General features: G+C 35.3%; 2 protein-coding genes across 3 annotated transcripts in view; one reads left to right on the forward strand and one right to left on the reverse strand.

The window, feature by feature from the left end:
- Nucleotides 1–13,717, forward strand: part of LOC125055146 (zwei Ig domain protein zig-8-like) — a 43,013-nt gene that overhangs the window by 7,037 nt on the left and 22,259 nt on the right. For both annotated transcript variants that reach the window (XM_047657418.1, XM_047657419.1), the window contains exon 2: nucleotides 12,981–13,071. In XM_047657418.1, coding sequence (XP_047513374.1) covers nucleotides 13,014–13,071 — 58 coding nt within the window. In that variant the 5' untranslated portion in view covers nucleotides 12,981–13,013. The remainder of the gene's footprint in view (nucleotides 1–12,980; nucleotides 13,072–13,717) is intronic.
- Nucleotides 8,958–10,342, reverse strand: LOC125055560. The gene is made up of 2 exons (XM_047658020.1): nucleotides 9,780–10,342; nucleotides 8,958–9,615 (listed from the first exon to the last, which is right to left on the reverse strand). The coding sequence occupies exons 1-2, from the start codon at nucleotides 10,340–10,342 to the stop codon at nucleotides 8,958–8,960; spliced, it is 1,221 nt and encodes a 406-aa protein (XP_047513976.1).

A 13,717-nucleotide genomic window follows, 5' to 3' on the forward strand; every position in this document is an offset into this window, starting at 1 on the left:
TGTACTTTAGAATAATTTTAATATTCACTTTGGTTAACATGAGTAGGTTAGGGTAGTAAGTAACATGTTCACTTATTTAAAAAAATGGTTCGTGCTTATGTACGCGCGTAAGAAGTTATACTTCTTTGACATTATTAAAAATCGTTTTTGATTGCATGCAAATAATTAATTACAATTAAATAATCAAAGACTGGAAAAGAGGTCATTATAGTCAATAAAAGTCAGTTTACATTTGAAAAATTAAAAAAATAAATATTTATAATTATTCTCTTACATTAAGTGTAACATAAATTCTATTATTATTCGAATGTTGTTTTTAAATTATGTCCAATGCCGTAGCATCTTCTGTGGGCAACTTTATTCTGTTAATTTTGTGTCACGGTGCTCGCGCATCGTAAAATTTCACTCTCATCAATTTTTCATAACGCGCCTAAAGAAGTATAACTTCAAAAATATTTAAATTCATAAATGTTCTATAACCGATTATTTTACTTAAATCCTTGGCCAAAGCCTATAGGAGCTTGTTGAATGTTTTTCTTCATCATCAAAGGTTGAGTTACCCAAAAAGTTCAAATCATGAACTAACATTGAGATAGTTAATGCCTAGAACAGTATACGATAGCAAAATAACTGAAAAATATTTATAAATTCCTTTTGAAATTGAAGAGTTTTATCGCATATTTCGTATTTAAATCAGCCATAAATATTAAACAAAAGCGTGATTCATTTTGTATTCTGCAGACGTGAGAGGCTCCATAAGTGTCTGTAGTTTAACGGATTTTGGATATCCAGTAAATAGTTCGTATAAATCCTGTCAATTGGGCGATATTTTATATGCAGTTAATGCGTCTTGAAAAAGTGCTGCGAACATTTTGTACGGGAATATTTCGTTCTTTATACCTTTCGCAACTTAAGCCGCATTTACATTTATCTGACGTGTTGTGTTGTGATGCATCAGAACGGTATCAGTTTCATACATTTAATATGGAAGCGTTCACATTTATTCAATGCGGTGTGTTATGACGGCTTCTGATGTGTCGTGTCACAGGCGATCCCGGTCCGCGTCAGAAAGGGTGAGGTGCGGGGGGCGGTGCCGTGAGACGTCATACCGCATCAGACTAGTGTGCACACGCCAGTGTTGTGTTATTACGCGTCAGAAATGGACGAAGAGCAACTAATTGAATACGTAAGACAATTTAAAGTGATTTATAATCCAAAATGTAAAGAATATAAAGATAAAGTTAAGCCGCATTTATATTTATCTGACGTGTTGTGTTGTGATGCTCTCTGTCGTGATGGCTACTGTTCACATTGATATGACGTGTTATGATGCATTATGACGGTTTTTTGTATCAGTTCCGTCTTGACTCCCAGAGAGTTCACACATTTGCAATGTTTTTTCAAGAATCATCCGATTCAGATTCAGATTTTGAAGAAGAGTTGGAATTATTGGCGTTGGCAACGCTTCTAACTAAACAAAGAAAAAGAAGAAGATATTGGAAATAGCTGCTCTCATAACTTGATCTTTATATTGTTTACATTTTGGATTATAAATCACTTTAAATTGTCTTACGTATTCAATTAGTTGCTCTTCGTCCATTTCTGACGCGTAATAACACAACACTGGCGCGTGCACACTAGTCTGATGCGGTATGACGTCTCACGGCACCGCCCCCCGCACCTCACCCTTTCTGACGCGGACCGGGATCGCCTGTGACACGACACATCAGAAGCCGTCATAACACACCGCATTGAATAAATGTGAACGCTTCCATATTAAATGTATGAAACTGGTACCGTTCTGATGCATCACAACACAACACGTCAGATAAATGTAAATGCGGCTTTATGAGAGCAGCTATTTGGGAAGAGATAGGAGAAGTTAGTTGTTTAGTTAGAAGCGTTGCCAACGCCAATAATTCCAACTCTTCTTCAAAATCTGAATCTGAATCGGATGATTCTTGAAAAAACATTGCAAATGTGTGAACTCTCTGGGAGTCAAGACGGAACTGATACAAAAAACCGTCATAATGCATCATAACACGTCATATCAATGTGAACAGTAGCCATCACGACAGAGAGCATCACAACACAACACGTCAGATAAATATAAATGCGGCTTTATTGTACGATATTTGTGAACATCGTTTCTGGTTGGGAGATGCACTTTGAATTAAGAGTATTAGTAGCTAGGCCGCACTTCTCAACTCTGAGGTCCGTTCGAATCCTGGCTGTGCCAACTGATTTTTCGTATGTTAAAATCGTTTATATTTTGACATATTAGAGTCGACTTTGAATACCAGGCTAAGATCCAAATTTTTGCAAAGAAGAATTATCAAAAAAGAGGGCGCTACTGTAGCTAGAGTATAAAACAATGAAACAATATATTAACAAATTAATAACTAACAAAATATTAAAGGGCCGGCCATCCCTAAACAAAAATGATGTTCATATATTTTGGCATCGAAAACTACAAGCAAATGATGACCCCATAAATAATAACGTGGTTGTAACACCCAATATACTGAGGCTCGTAAAACGAATCGATACAAGGCTGATTTTATCGCCCCTTTTCTTTTATAACATACATACATAAACGCAAATGTAGTTCTATCTTCATACCTAAACAAAGAAGAAATTTCTTTACTTTACATACTTTGTAATACCGATTTTCGTCCAAAATAATCGTTTAATGTTCTACAATCTCACAAACAAATCGATGAACTGTATCTTGTGCTTCGAAACAGGTTTAGTTAGAGAAAACATACGCTCATCTTTGCTTCTTTGAGGTTAGTTAAAAATAATAACTCTTTATACATATATCATCAGTATTATTATGTGTCAAGATCTAAGAAAATAGGTTTTTTGACATTCAGTTGGAAGATATTGGGTCTCAATAGGTTTTCTTTCTTTTCTTATAAAATTTATAAATGAGGAAGCAACGGAAGTTCAATCACCTTGCCCCTTACATAATTAAAAAGCGTGATTATTAATCATACTTCTATGGAAGTTATAGCAGCGATACAGGTTTCATTAAAACGTTTTTTTGACCGTGATTATCTATAATTTAAAAATGAATCGCTGAATGTGTTGCTTAGCGCAAATCTCGAGAGCAGCTGAACCGATTCCTTGAAGTACGAGGATAGTTCTTACGGAGAGAAAAAAATTCCTGAAAAAGTCTAATAACAACACTTTTCTATATTCCCATACAAAAAAATTGTAATAATACTTTTTTTAATGGTATTTTTTATATTTAAAAGTTTAAGTGGAGGGGTTCCGAGAAGGCAAAAAAAATTGAGTGACGTTATTATCCTATAAATATTAATGTCAATATTTGTTAATAATTATACGATGGTCACATTACCTGTACGTTTATGCCAAAATGTAAAAAAAAACCACCCGTGTGAAGCCGGGACTGGTCGCTAGTATTCTATAGATCTAACTATTCAGTGGTTGTGACAGTGTTATTTACATTGAGAACTCTACGTAATTGGAGATGTATAAAAAGTAAACATGAAAGAACGATAAATACAGACAACAAAGCCAGGATATATGGCAGCCTAAAACCCTTATTAGCCTAGGGCCTACTGCCCAGACCCGCATTTACTAAACAAATATCGTAAGTTCTAGCATAAAAGTCATATGACCCACAATAAGTAACAAAATACAACACTTTGTAAAAATACCGTAACCTGATAAATGACCGCGTTCTTATATCATAAAGTTATATTCTTGAACGAATCAAATTATTTATAGATACGACATTAAACAGGTGCAATAAAATGTTCTAAAGGTGTGACTTCATCAAAAAATTTCTTCTTAAATTCAGTTATTGCTTACATTGAAAATCTACGAAATACTGCTTTACAATACTGAAAGTATTTTTCTATCAACAAGTATTTTTAGAAATACTTAAATGATTTTAACGATTGAGGCACAACAAGTCACATTTAAAAATACAGTTTGTAAAAATAATTGGAAGTAATCATCGTGGCAGTTCTTCTTAAACCAGGAAAAGTACTGCGTAACCAACAGCTCGCTATTGTATAAATGTACCATTTGGGTGTGTATGTGACATCAGTACTACGTTAATTGTAGCAATTATATCGAAATTAGCTAAAAATATATTTTAATTGATATAATTATTTGAATAAGGTCTTAAGAAAATTAGGAAGTCGACCTCAAATTTGTGAAAACCACTATTAAATCTGAAATGATAATTTTAAAACGTCAAATATGTCAAAATATTGTATTTTCATTAATTCATTAATTATTCATCATCATCAATGGTTATACAGCCCTTTGTGGGCCTTAGTCTCCTCAAGTATAGTTCGCGATCGCAATCTATCCAGTGCTTACAGCGTCCAATTGCTAACCCCTATTGTTTCGAGGTCCTTGACAACTCCATCCCACCAACGCTCGGTCTACCGGGTTTTCTCTTGCCACCGGGTTATGAGTTCAGTAAGGAGGGGTTCTGTCGTTCGCCATTCGGTGCACATGTCCCAGCCACTTGAGACTGTTGCACTTTATGAATTGAACGATGATTCATTAATTATTAAACACATAAATATGGTATTGGAGTCAAAAACAAAATATTGAAATACTCATTTCAAACTCAGAACTGTTATTTGGTGACATATAATAAATGTCTTATGACATAATGAGTATTTAGTAATATATGCTAAGGTATTAGCTACTTTGACAATTATATCGGTGTTATAGATACAGGCAAACTTCTTGAGCATTAAAAAAAAAGGGAGCGGGGGAAAGTTTGCGCATCGTACGGGACGCGCGGGAAACAAACGTCAACTGATTTACCAATCACGCGATCGAAACGTCACTCTCCCGCCGCCGCGCACCACCGACCCCCTTCCCAATGATACCTAAAAATCGCTTCTGCGCAGGCAAGGACATTGGTTCAAGATGTTTGCCGGTATCTGTATCTGGTTCCAAACATTGTCAGTTACCAATTAGTGTAAGTTGTTTATTAGAATTACCTTCGATTAGATATTATATATATATACTAGCTGACCCGACAAACGCTGTTTTGCCATGTATATTATTTCTAGGAAACATTTTTTTAGTTCAATAAAAATAACTATCTACTATACTAAAAATAGGGGTTGATCGTAGAGGGGTAAAAATAAGGAGTTGGATGTATTTTTGTATGCTGTATCATAAAAAATAACATTTAGGGGGATTAAAAATAGATATTGTCCAATTCTCAGACTTCCTGAATATGCATAAAAAATTTCGTAAGGATCGGTCGAGCCGTTTGGAGGATGGGAACGAACATTGTGACACGAGACTTTATATATTAGATTTTATTACCTACCTGAGAATAAATGTCCCTCTGTGTTTATCAAACCAAAGTGAAAGTGTCCTATATCAAAGCGTAATTAATTAATTTACATAACTTAAAACATTTTCCCTTTTTCATATGTCACGTCGACTCGAGAAAAGTATGAAGAGTAGAAACAAAACTAAGCTTAGTTGAATTCCAGAGATTTAAACGAGACGAACTTTGAATAACAAGGACCCACGACCGTTTCAAGAACTTAAAGTATGAAATTGTAGAGTACTTATTATATTAAATTGCACTCACAAGTATACACTTAGGGCGTAAGTGAAATGGTACCGACCCTTTACCCCTGCAATTACAAAGTTTCACTTCACAGCTGCTGGATCAAAGAGAAATCCTTGAATAAAATAGTAAGTAGTCAGTATAAATCCCAGCCTTCATAAAACTGTTAATGTAGAATTTAATTCATATCAAAGCTACAGACCATCCCTGTCAGTTTCCTCATGAAAACAGTTTTGGTTATGAGAATTAACAATTGCATTGTGTATTTGATTATATTACAGATAAATTGTTAATTATTTCATTAACGCGTTTGTTTACGTTATATATATAGATACATGTTATTCATCTATATGATTATTGTTCTGATTATAAATTGCAAGATTAAAATATGGTACTTGTATATTTTATATGTCCCGTATCGTTAACATGAATCATGTAGTTTCATAAATAATTGATATAATTGTATGTAAGGCGATTGTTATCTCCAACATACGAAATGGATTTTGTGGGTTTGAGACATAAAACAGTTTTCTCACGATGTTTACGAAAAGTTTTTTTTTTTTTTTTTTTTTTGTGTTCTTGTTCATCTGCAATCGGCTATCAGCCATGATCAGATATTTTCCGAGGTTAAATTTGGTTGGGTGCGATTCCATTGAATGGCACCGTACGTGTTGGCAGAAACCGGACTCTTTACTTTAGGTCAGCTTCTCCGGTCCAGGTCCAGCACTTGCCATCTCCTTAGGCGAGCCACATCATCTCCCGGGGCCAACAGACTCCTAGCCAGTTCATTGGTGTGTTTGGTTAACCTTTCCCTGTATCTAGTACTGTTCTTGCGGATTACTTCCTTAATGGTTGGCATCTCCAGATATTCATGTATTTCCTTGTTTCTCACAAACCAGTGTGCACTTGAAATAGTTCTCAGTGCAATGTTTTGAAATCTTTGGAGGATTTCGATGTTAGAATTGCTTGCACAGCCCCAGAGTTCTATTCCATATGTCCACACTGGTTGTATGATAGCCTTGTAAACAAGCAATTTGTTACTCAGGGTCAACCTAGATTGCTGGCCTAGAAGCCATGATAGCTCTTTGAATTTCAAGGTGGCTTCTGTTTTCTTGGCTTTTATATGATTAGCCCAGGTCAGTCTTCTGTCCAGATGCAGTCCGAGATATTTCACGCTGTTTTTGCTTGGTAACGGTTTGTCTTCTATATGCACAGGTGGACAATCGCCCTTTCGCAGTGTAAATGTTACTTGTATTGATTTAGCTATGCTAGGCTTGATTCTCCACCTCTGCAGCCAAACGTTCACCTTGTTGAGCTGTTCCTGTAGTTTCAGTGAAGCTTTATTCGCGTTCACATCGCTTGCAAGGCAAGCAGTGTCATCTGCGTATGTTGCTGTCACGACATTTTCTGTTTCAGGCAAGTCTGCCGTATATATTGAATGGGCCAAGCACTGATCCTTGTGGAACTGAGGCAGTGATGTAATAGAGCCTTGAAAGTTCTTCCTCGTACTTTACTTGGAATCTTCTTTGATCTAGATAAGATTTTAGGATCATATAGAATGAGTTTGGTAGGAGGGTTTTCAGCTTGTACAACAATCCTTTGTGCCAAACTCTATCGAATGCCTGCTGGATATCTATGAATACTGCTGAACAATATTCTTTTTTCTCTAGCGATTGTCTTATTTTGTGAACCACTCGGTGTACTTGTTCTACAGTAGCATGTTTTTCCCGGAAACCAAATTGGTGATCGGGTATAATTCTGTTTTGGTCCAGGACTGGTTTTAGTCTCCGAAGAAAAGTTTTTTCAAAAACCTTAGATATTGTTGGGAGAAGACTTATAGGCCTGTATGAGCTAGGTTCTGTTGGAGGTTTCCCTGGCTTTACAATCATAATTATTTGTGATATCTTCCATAGCTTTGGGTAGTACTGTATTCTAAAAATGCCATTAAACAACATTGTTAAGAATACTATTGCTTTTCTAGGTAGTTTTTTAAGGATTTCACCCGTTATTAGGTCGAAACCAGGAGCCTTTTTGTTTTCTAGATAGCTTATTGTGCGCATTAATTCTTGTGGAGTGACAAGTTTTAGCGGTAGTGATAACTGCTGGTCACTATTGATCATTCTATCCACTTCCTCTTCAAACTCAGTCATGGATGATAGGTTTGGTTTGAAGACTTCGCTTAGGTGTCTAGCGAAAAGTTCAGCTTTTTCACTGCCGCTCCTAGCCCACGGATCGTTTGTAGATATCCTTATAGGTGGTATATGGTTATGTGGTCTTTTAAAGTTCTTAGTTATTTTCCAGAGTGAGTAATTATCCTTCTTATGAGGCGAGAGTGTACAGAGTTTTTCTTGGAAGGTTGTGTTTTGATTTTCTTTAATTAACTCTTTTAGTTCTCTAGATATTCTATTGAATTCCGACCTGTCTACATCTGATCTGCTAGTGTGTAATCGCCTTCTTTGTCTCCGTTTTTCTTCCAACTTGTTGCGTATTTCCAGTGGTATGTTACCTAATTGATTGGAAGAGCTCAGTGTAGGGGTGGCACGCCACGCAGCTACTTGTATGAGATTCGTGATGTAGAATGTTGCCTCATCTATATCTTATTCTGTCTTGAGCTTAACCTTTAGTTCAACTTCATCTTCCAAGTATTCAGCAAATGCGTCCCAGTCTGTTTTATGATTATATAGCGCCAGTCTCTGTGCTCTGTGTATAGCGGAAACGCTAAATGTTGCTATGATAGGGGTGTGGTCAGACCCACCATCAGACGATGATGCTACGTCAAAATACACATCAGACAGTCCCTTCACCACAAAAAAGTCCACTAGGTCGGGTATTCTGTTGACATCTGTTGGCCAATAAGTTGGTTTTCCTGTTCCCAGTGTAATAAGTTTGTGTTTATCGACACATTTTTTCAACTCACGTCCTTTGCTGTTTGTCAATCTTGATCCCCAATGAGTGTGTTTACAGTTCCAGTCCCCACCACTTATGTATCTGTTTCCCAAGCTTTGAAAATAGCGGTCAAACATGTGTTGTTTCGGTTTATGCTTTGGTGGACAATATACAGCGCTTACATTGATGGGGCCCATGCTTGCATTTATAGTAATGGTAGTGGCTTGCATCCAGTCTTCCCGAAACTCGCTATGGAGGTGGTGTCCGATGTTACTCTTTACAATGACTGCCGATCCTCCGTGTGATGTGGTATCGGGATGATTAGTATAATATACGTCATAGTTGTCTATCTTGATATTCTTACGGTCATTTAGGTGGGTTTCAGATATTAGACCAATATCGATTTTGTTATGTTTTAACATTATTTCTAATTCTTTTTTATTTGGCGTTAGGCCATTGATATTCCAGGTGGCGATACGTAACGACATCATTGTGGAAGCCTACTGATGATTGTCATGATGAGGTTCATCATTGTGCTGAGTTGTGAAATGAGTTGGTCGATTCTTTCAGTCTGTTTCACTATAAGTGCTTCTAGACTGAATCTATTTTCTTGCCCGAGTTCTATTTTTCTCAGGTATGTTCTTTGTGACTCATGGTCAACGTGGTTTTCCGTATTTGTTCTCTGTGAATCTATATGGTCAACTTTGTCTTTCCTGTGTATCTGTTGTTTCGTTTGGTCAGTGTTATCTCGCGTGTATGATTTTTGTGTCTCTGTATGGTATGCTACAGTTTTGGTTGAATTTTTGGGAGCTTCACTATAGGGTCCCAGGGATTCTTTTACGCTTGGTAGCCGATGTTTCGGTTGGGTAGTCTTGGAGTGATTATCAGGCTCAATGACTATCACATCCGTGTCATTTGGGGGCTCATTATTTTCAGAGTTCTTAGTACGCACTTCTAGAGTGGTTTTTGATTTTGGATATGGCTGAAACTTGTTTCCAATTTTCTTTCTTGCTAGGACTTCCCTATACACCTGGCATCCTTTGTAGCTAGCAGGGTGGCTTCCTGAGCATAGTGCGCATACTGCTGGAGTGTTATCATTTATTGTGCACGTAGTAGTTTTATGTGCCCCAGCACACTTTACGCATCTGTAAGGCCTCATACAGTTATTTTTGCTGTGCCCATATTGCTGGCACCTTTTGCATTGTACCACTGTCATTTTTCTTATTGGGTCTTCTATCGTGACTTTCTGGTTGTATATGACTTTAATTTCTTTGACAAATTTATTATTTTCATGTGGAGCCACATTGACAAAAATGTATTTAGGGGCTCTTTGGTTCCTTGTTTCCGGGCAGTAACTATTTCTCCTTGTACTTTGTTTCCAGTTTTTTCTACTGCTTCTATAATGGCATCTTTAGGTGTGCTGAAGTGAAGATGTTTAATAACAATTCTCATACATTTTTGGTCTTTACGTGTAAATGTGTGACCTATAAGCCCTTTACTTCTTATGTGCTCGATCAGAATCTTATATTTGTCAACCGTGTTAGACGAGATTATAAGCTGGTTTTTGGATACTATTTTATAGGTGTAATCATTCTTTTCAATAACTTCTTCGATGAGTTGGGTGAGTTTTGCAAGGTCATCAACACCATACAAAATTATTGGTGGTGGTTTGGGTGTTCTCTTGACTGTAGCTTCTCCTAGTTCCACGTCTAACAAAGCAAAGCTGTTGTTTGTCTCTATATTCGATGAGGTATTTTGTTCAGGAGTATTTATTCCTCGGCGTTTGTTAATAATTGCCTCTCGTCGCTGTGTCTTTTTGGCGTGATGACTCCTTGAGTCTTTTTCTTCGGGAGACCGATTTCTTTTTTGCATGCACTTTAAACACTCGTACTCTGAAGAAAAGAATGTCTGAGTATGTCAGGCACATAACGCTGATCAGCTGCCTAATAGAAAAAACAAGTGATCACGCAACACATACAGAAATCTGAGGGCTATTTACAAGTTTTTTTTTTTCGCCACTATTTTTTGTAGCTACTAATTATTCTAAAATGTATGAGTAAAAAAGAAAAAATTGAATTGAATCTAAGTAAAACCAGCCAGAAAACTTTCAAATAGGGCTGCCAGCTTTATCTGAAAAAACATTATGACACTTGTTAAGGAGGAGCGTTCATTGCTCCTTCACCAAAGTAGATCTCTCAGCCTCCATTCGCTACATTTTTCTTCAGTTTTTCTCTTGCCGACAAACAATAAAAGATTCAATAGCGAAGCCTGCCAATAAATCCTATTGTCCAAGTAAAATATACGAATAAATACTTTTAAGAACGTAAAAAATATACGTTTTTGACAATTTATTGCTTTTATTTTGAATTTAATGTATTTCACTGTGTTTACAATTATATTTTAGTTATAATTTTATTTAAATCAAAGTATTGGCGTTGGCTAAAAGAATATATGAAAAACAGACGTGTTTTTTATATAAGTAAGTAATAGATAAGAAGAAAGGTTATTAGAAAATGTAATTCACAATTCATGGAGCGTGTTTAACAATCACAAAGACTTTGTATTATGTTAGACATACATCAAGCACTTATGTTAAAATTAAATTTGCAAACATTTGATTAATTTTTTATTTGTAACCTGATTTATGTAACCTAACATTAATTATATATATATATATATATTGTTTTTATATATATTTATATGTAACCTAATTAATGTTAGGTTTAGTTAATCATTAGAAATGTAAAGTCATCGCACACTTGATGTCAATATGATCCCTTTAGTTTTTACCACACTTATAAATTGTAATTTAATATTCTCGTTTCCGGTAATGTAAAATGTCTTTGAATTTCTTATTTAGTGATTACGTCAACAGTAATTATTTACTTTTTTACACATATTACCCACACATCGTCTATGCTTGAAAACGAAATGCATTTTCGAGGATTTCTACAAAAAATTAATACATTTATGTACTATAATTTTTTAAAGCTTTGTTTACTTTTGCTGACAAGAAGACGGGGAGGGGGATAAATCACAGTAAATCTGCTTACGTAATACCTAACATACAGAAATGAGACTTAACGGCTAAGTATGTACACTTAAATGTATTTTGGTATTTGTTTGCGTAAATTTTGGACTGTGAATCCTACATTAAGTGCACCTCAATAAAAATAAATTGCTCGAAAAACGGTTGAATCTTAACGAAAAATTAAAGTGCAATGTAGCAAAAACACTCAGTAGTCTTGCAAGTTGAAACTGTTAAGTGGAACAACAAGATGACTGCTTTAAAAGTTTTAAGGGGAACTTCGGATCCATTGTGAACGGTTCGGAACCAAAACAATGGGGAAGCCGGGCTAAAGTAGAAATTACTGTTCAGCTTGAACAAGTAAGTTTAATTTTATTTTAAAGCTCGGCTCTGGCAGTTTATCAATACTTTGGTAAATACATATATTAATTTTATAAAGATTAATGAAATTAAGCTCACTTATTCAAGTTTATCACGTTTGCAAAAAATATTTAATTATGAATTAAGCCTGTCTCGTAAATAAGTACGTGAGCCGAAACCCTTTGCAAATTGTATACCTAAACTTTCCCCATGAATCATTTTATCTATTAAGGAAACCGCATGAAATTCTTTGAAGTAGTTTAGTAGCACGCGAACAGACAATTATTTTTAAATTTTAATTCTATGAAAGGCGCTATACAAACGATGATATCCAAGGCTTTTATATTTTAAGACCAAGTACATAAGTCGTAATGTCTGTACGTAATGGAGCGTACTTTATTTGACAGTAGACGTTATAAGGATTACGTCATTGCAGCTTGTCAAAAACAGGCATTGTAGTGACACGGTCCGTGTATATTGTTTTTGTGGACCTTTATCCTCTATTTTAAGTTAATTCTTTATTATAGCGTAACATAATTACATATTTAATATTACTCTTTGACGTTACAATTTTAAGTGAGTGGAGCTATTATACTATATAATATTAAAAAGTTTTAGCTTGTTTTGATGAATGTAACGGGTGTTGTAATTTAATAAACTTGAATATACAAATGCCGTTAATATAATATTTTCAGAATCACGAGTCTTTCTTAAACTTTTTGCATATTTTTACTAAAGTTTAATATATAAAATTCTCGTGTCGCGGTGTTTGTAGTTAAACTCCTCCGAAACGGCTTGACCGATTCTCATGAAATTTTGTGTGCTTATTGGGTATGTCTGAGAATCGGACAACATCTATTTTTCATCCCCCTAAATGTTAAGGGTAAATTACCCCCTAAATGTTAAGGGTAAATTACCCCCTAAATATTTTTTTTTTATTTTTAAAATAATTTTTTTTTAAATACATACAACTCCTAACTTTCACCCCTCTACGATCAACCCCTATTTTTTTATTATAAATGATATACATGGCAAAATGACGTTTGCCCGGTCAGCTAGTAATCTATATGACCTTAGATTATGAATACGTTAAAAACTATTTAATTTTTGTTATCTTTACAGGAAATGCCTCCTCGAAGGTTGTGAGGCTGAGGAATGGCACGTGTGGCGGCGGCATGCCTCTTTACGGTGAATTTTCTGTCATACATAATCGGTAAGAACTATTTTATTTAGAGTATATTTAGATATTAACAGGAATATATGAGACATTAGAAATCTTACAAACATATAGTTCGCAGTTCGTTGAATTTGTCTCTGTAAGTGCTAAATACGAACCACCTCTTTAAAGGTCACTAACGCATTCGCAATTCTTTTGACTCTACGATTACTTAATATAAGGTGATAGGTCTTGCCTATTTGCCTCCTATTACACGGCAAAAAATATTTTATTTTAAACGCAACGATTTGAGTTCATGGTCCTGCCTGATACATAACATACATGCCTCTACTCTTTCAAAGGATGTCTTGGATTAAGAACAAAACCAGAAAGTTTGTATATTGCATAAGAGAAATTGTTAAATGAACAGAGATGTTGACTTACTTCGAATAGTCTACGAAATTCACTTCCTCTGAGACATAAATCCTGAACTCTTTTTCAGCATTTCTAAGTAAGCTAACATTAATCTTGAGCTCATTACTTATTTGCGAGGTCAGAAGCCGAATGTGTTACAAGTCTCAAAGGAAAAGTATTTTACGGCTAGGGGCGGTGCTCATTGATTTTTTCATTAAATATTTATATATAATTACGGTAGCATTTTACTACACTATCTGAAGCATTACAATACGCCATTTTTAATCAC

This window comes from Pieris napi, chromosome 13, assembly GCF_905475465.1.
Source record: "Pieris napi chromosome 13, ilPieNapi1.2, whole genome shotgun sequence".
NCBI classification, from domain to species: Eukaryota; Metazoa; Arthropoda; class Insecta; order Lepidoptera; family Pieridae; genus Pieris; species Pieris napi.

Excerpts from the sequence above, each read along its gene's own strand:
- LOC125055560 (XM_047658020.1), bottom strand. The coding sequence starts at position 10,342 with ATGCAAAAAAGAAATCGGTCTCCCGAAGAAAAAGACTCAAGGAGTCAT. Across the intron at positions 9,616-9,779 it reads GAGCCCCTAAATACATTTTT|ATGCGTAAAGTGTGCTGGGG; the intron begins GTCAATGTGGCT and ends GAGGCCTTACAG.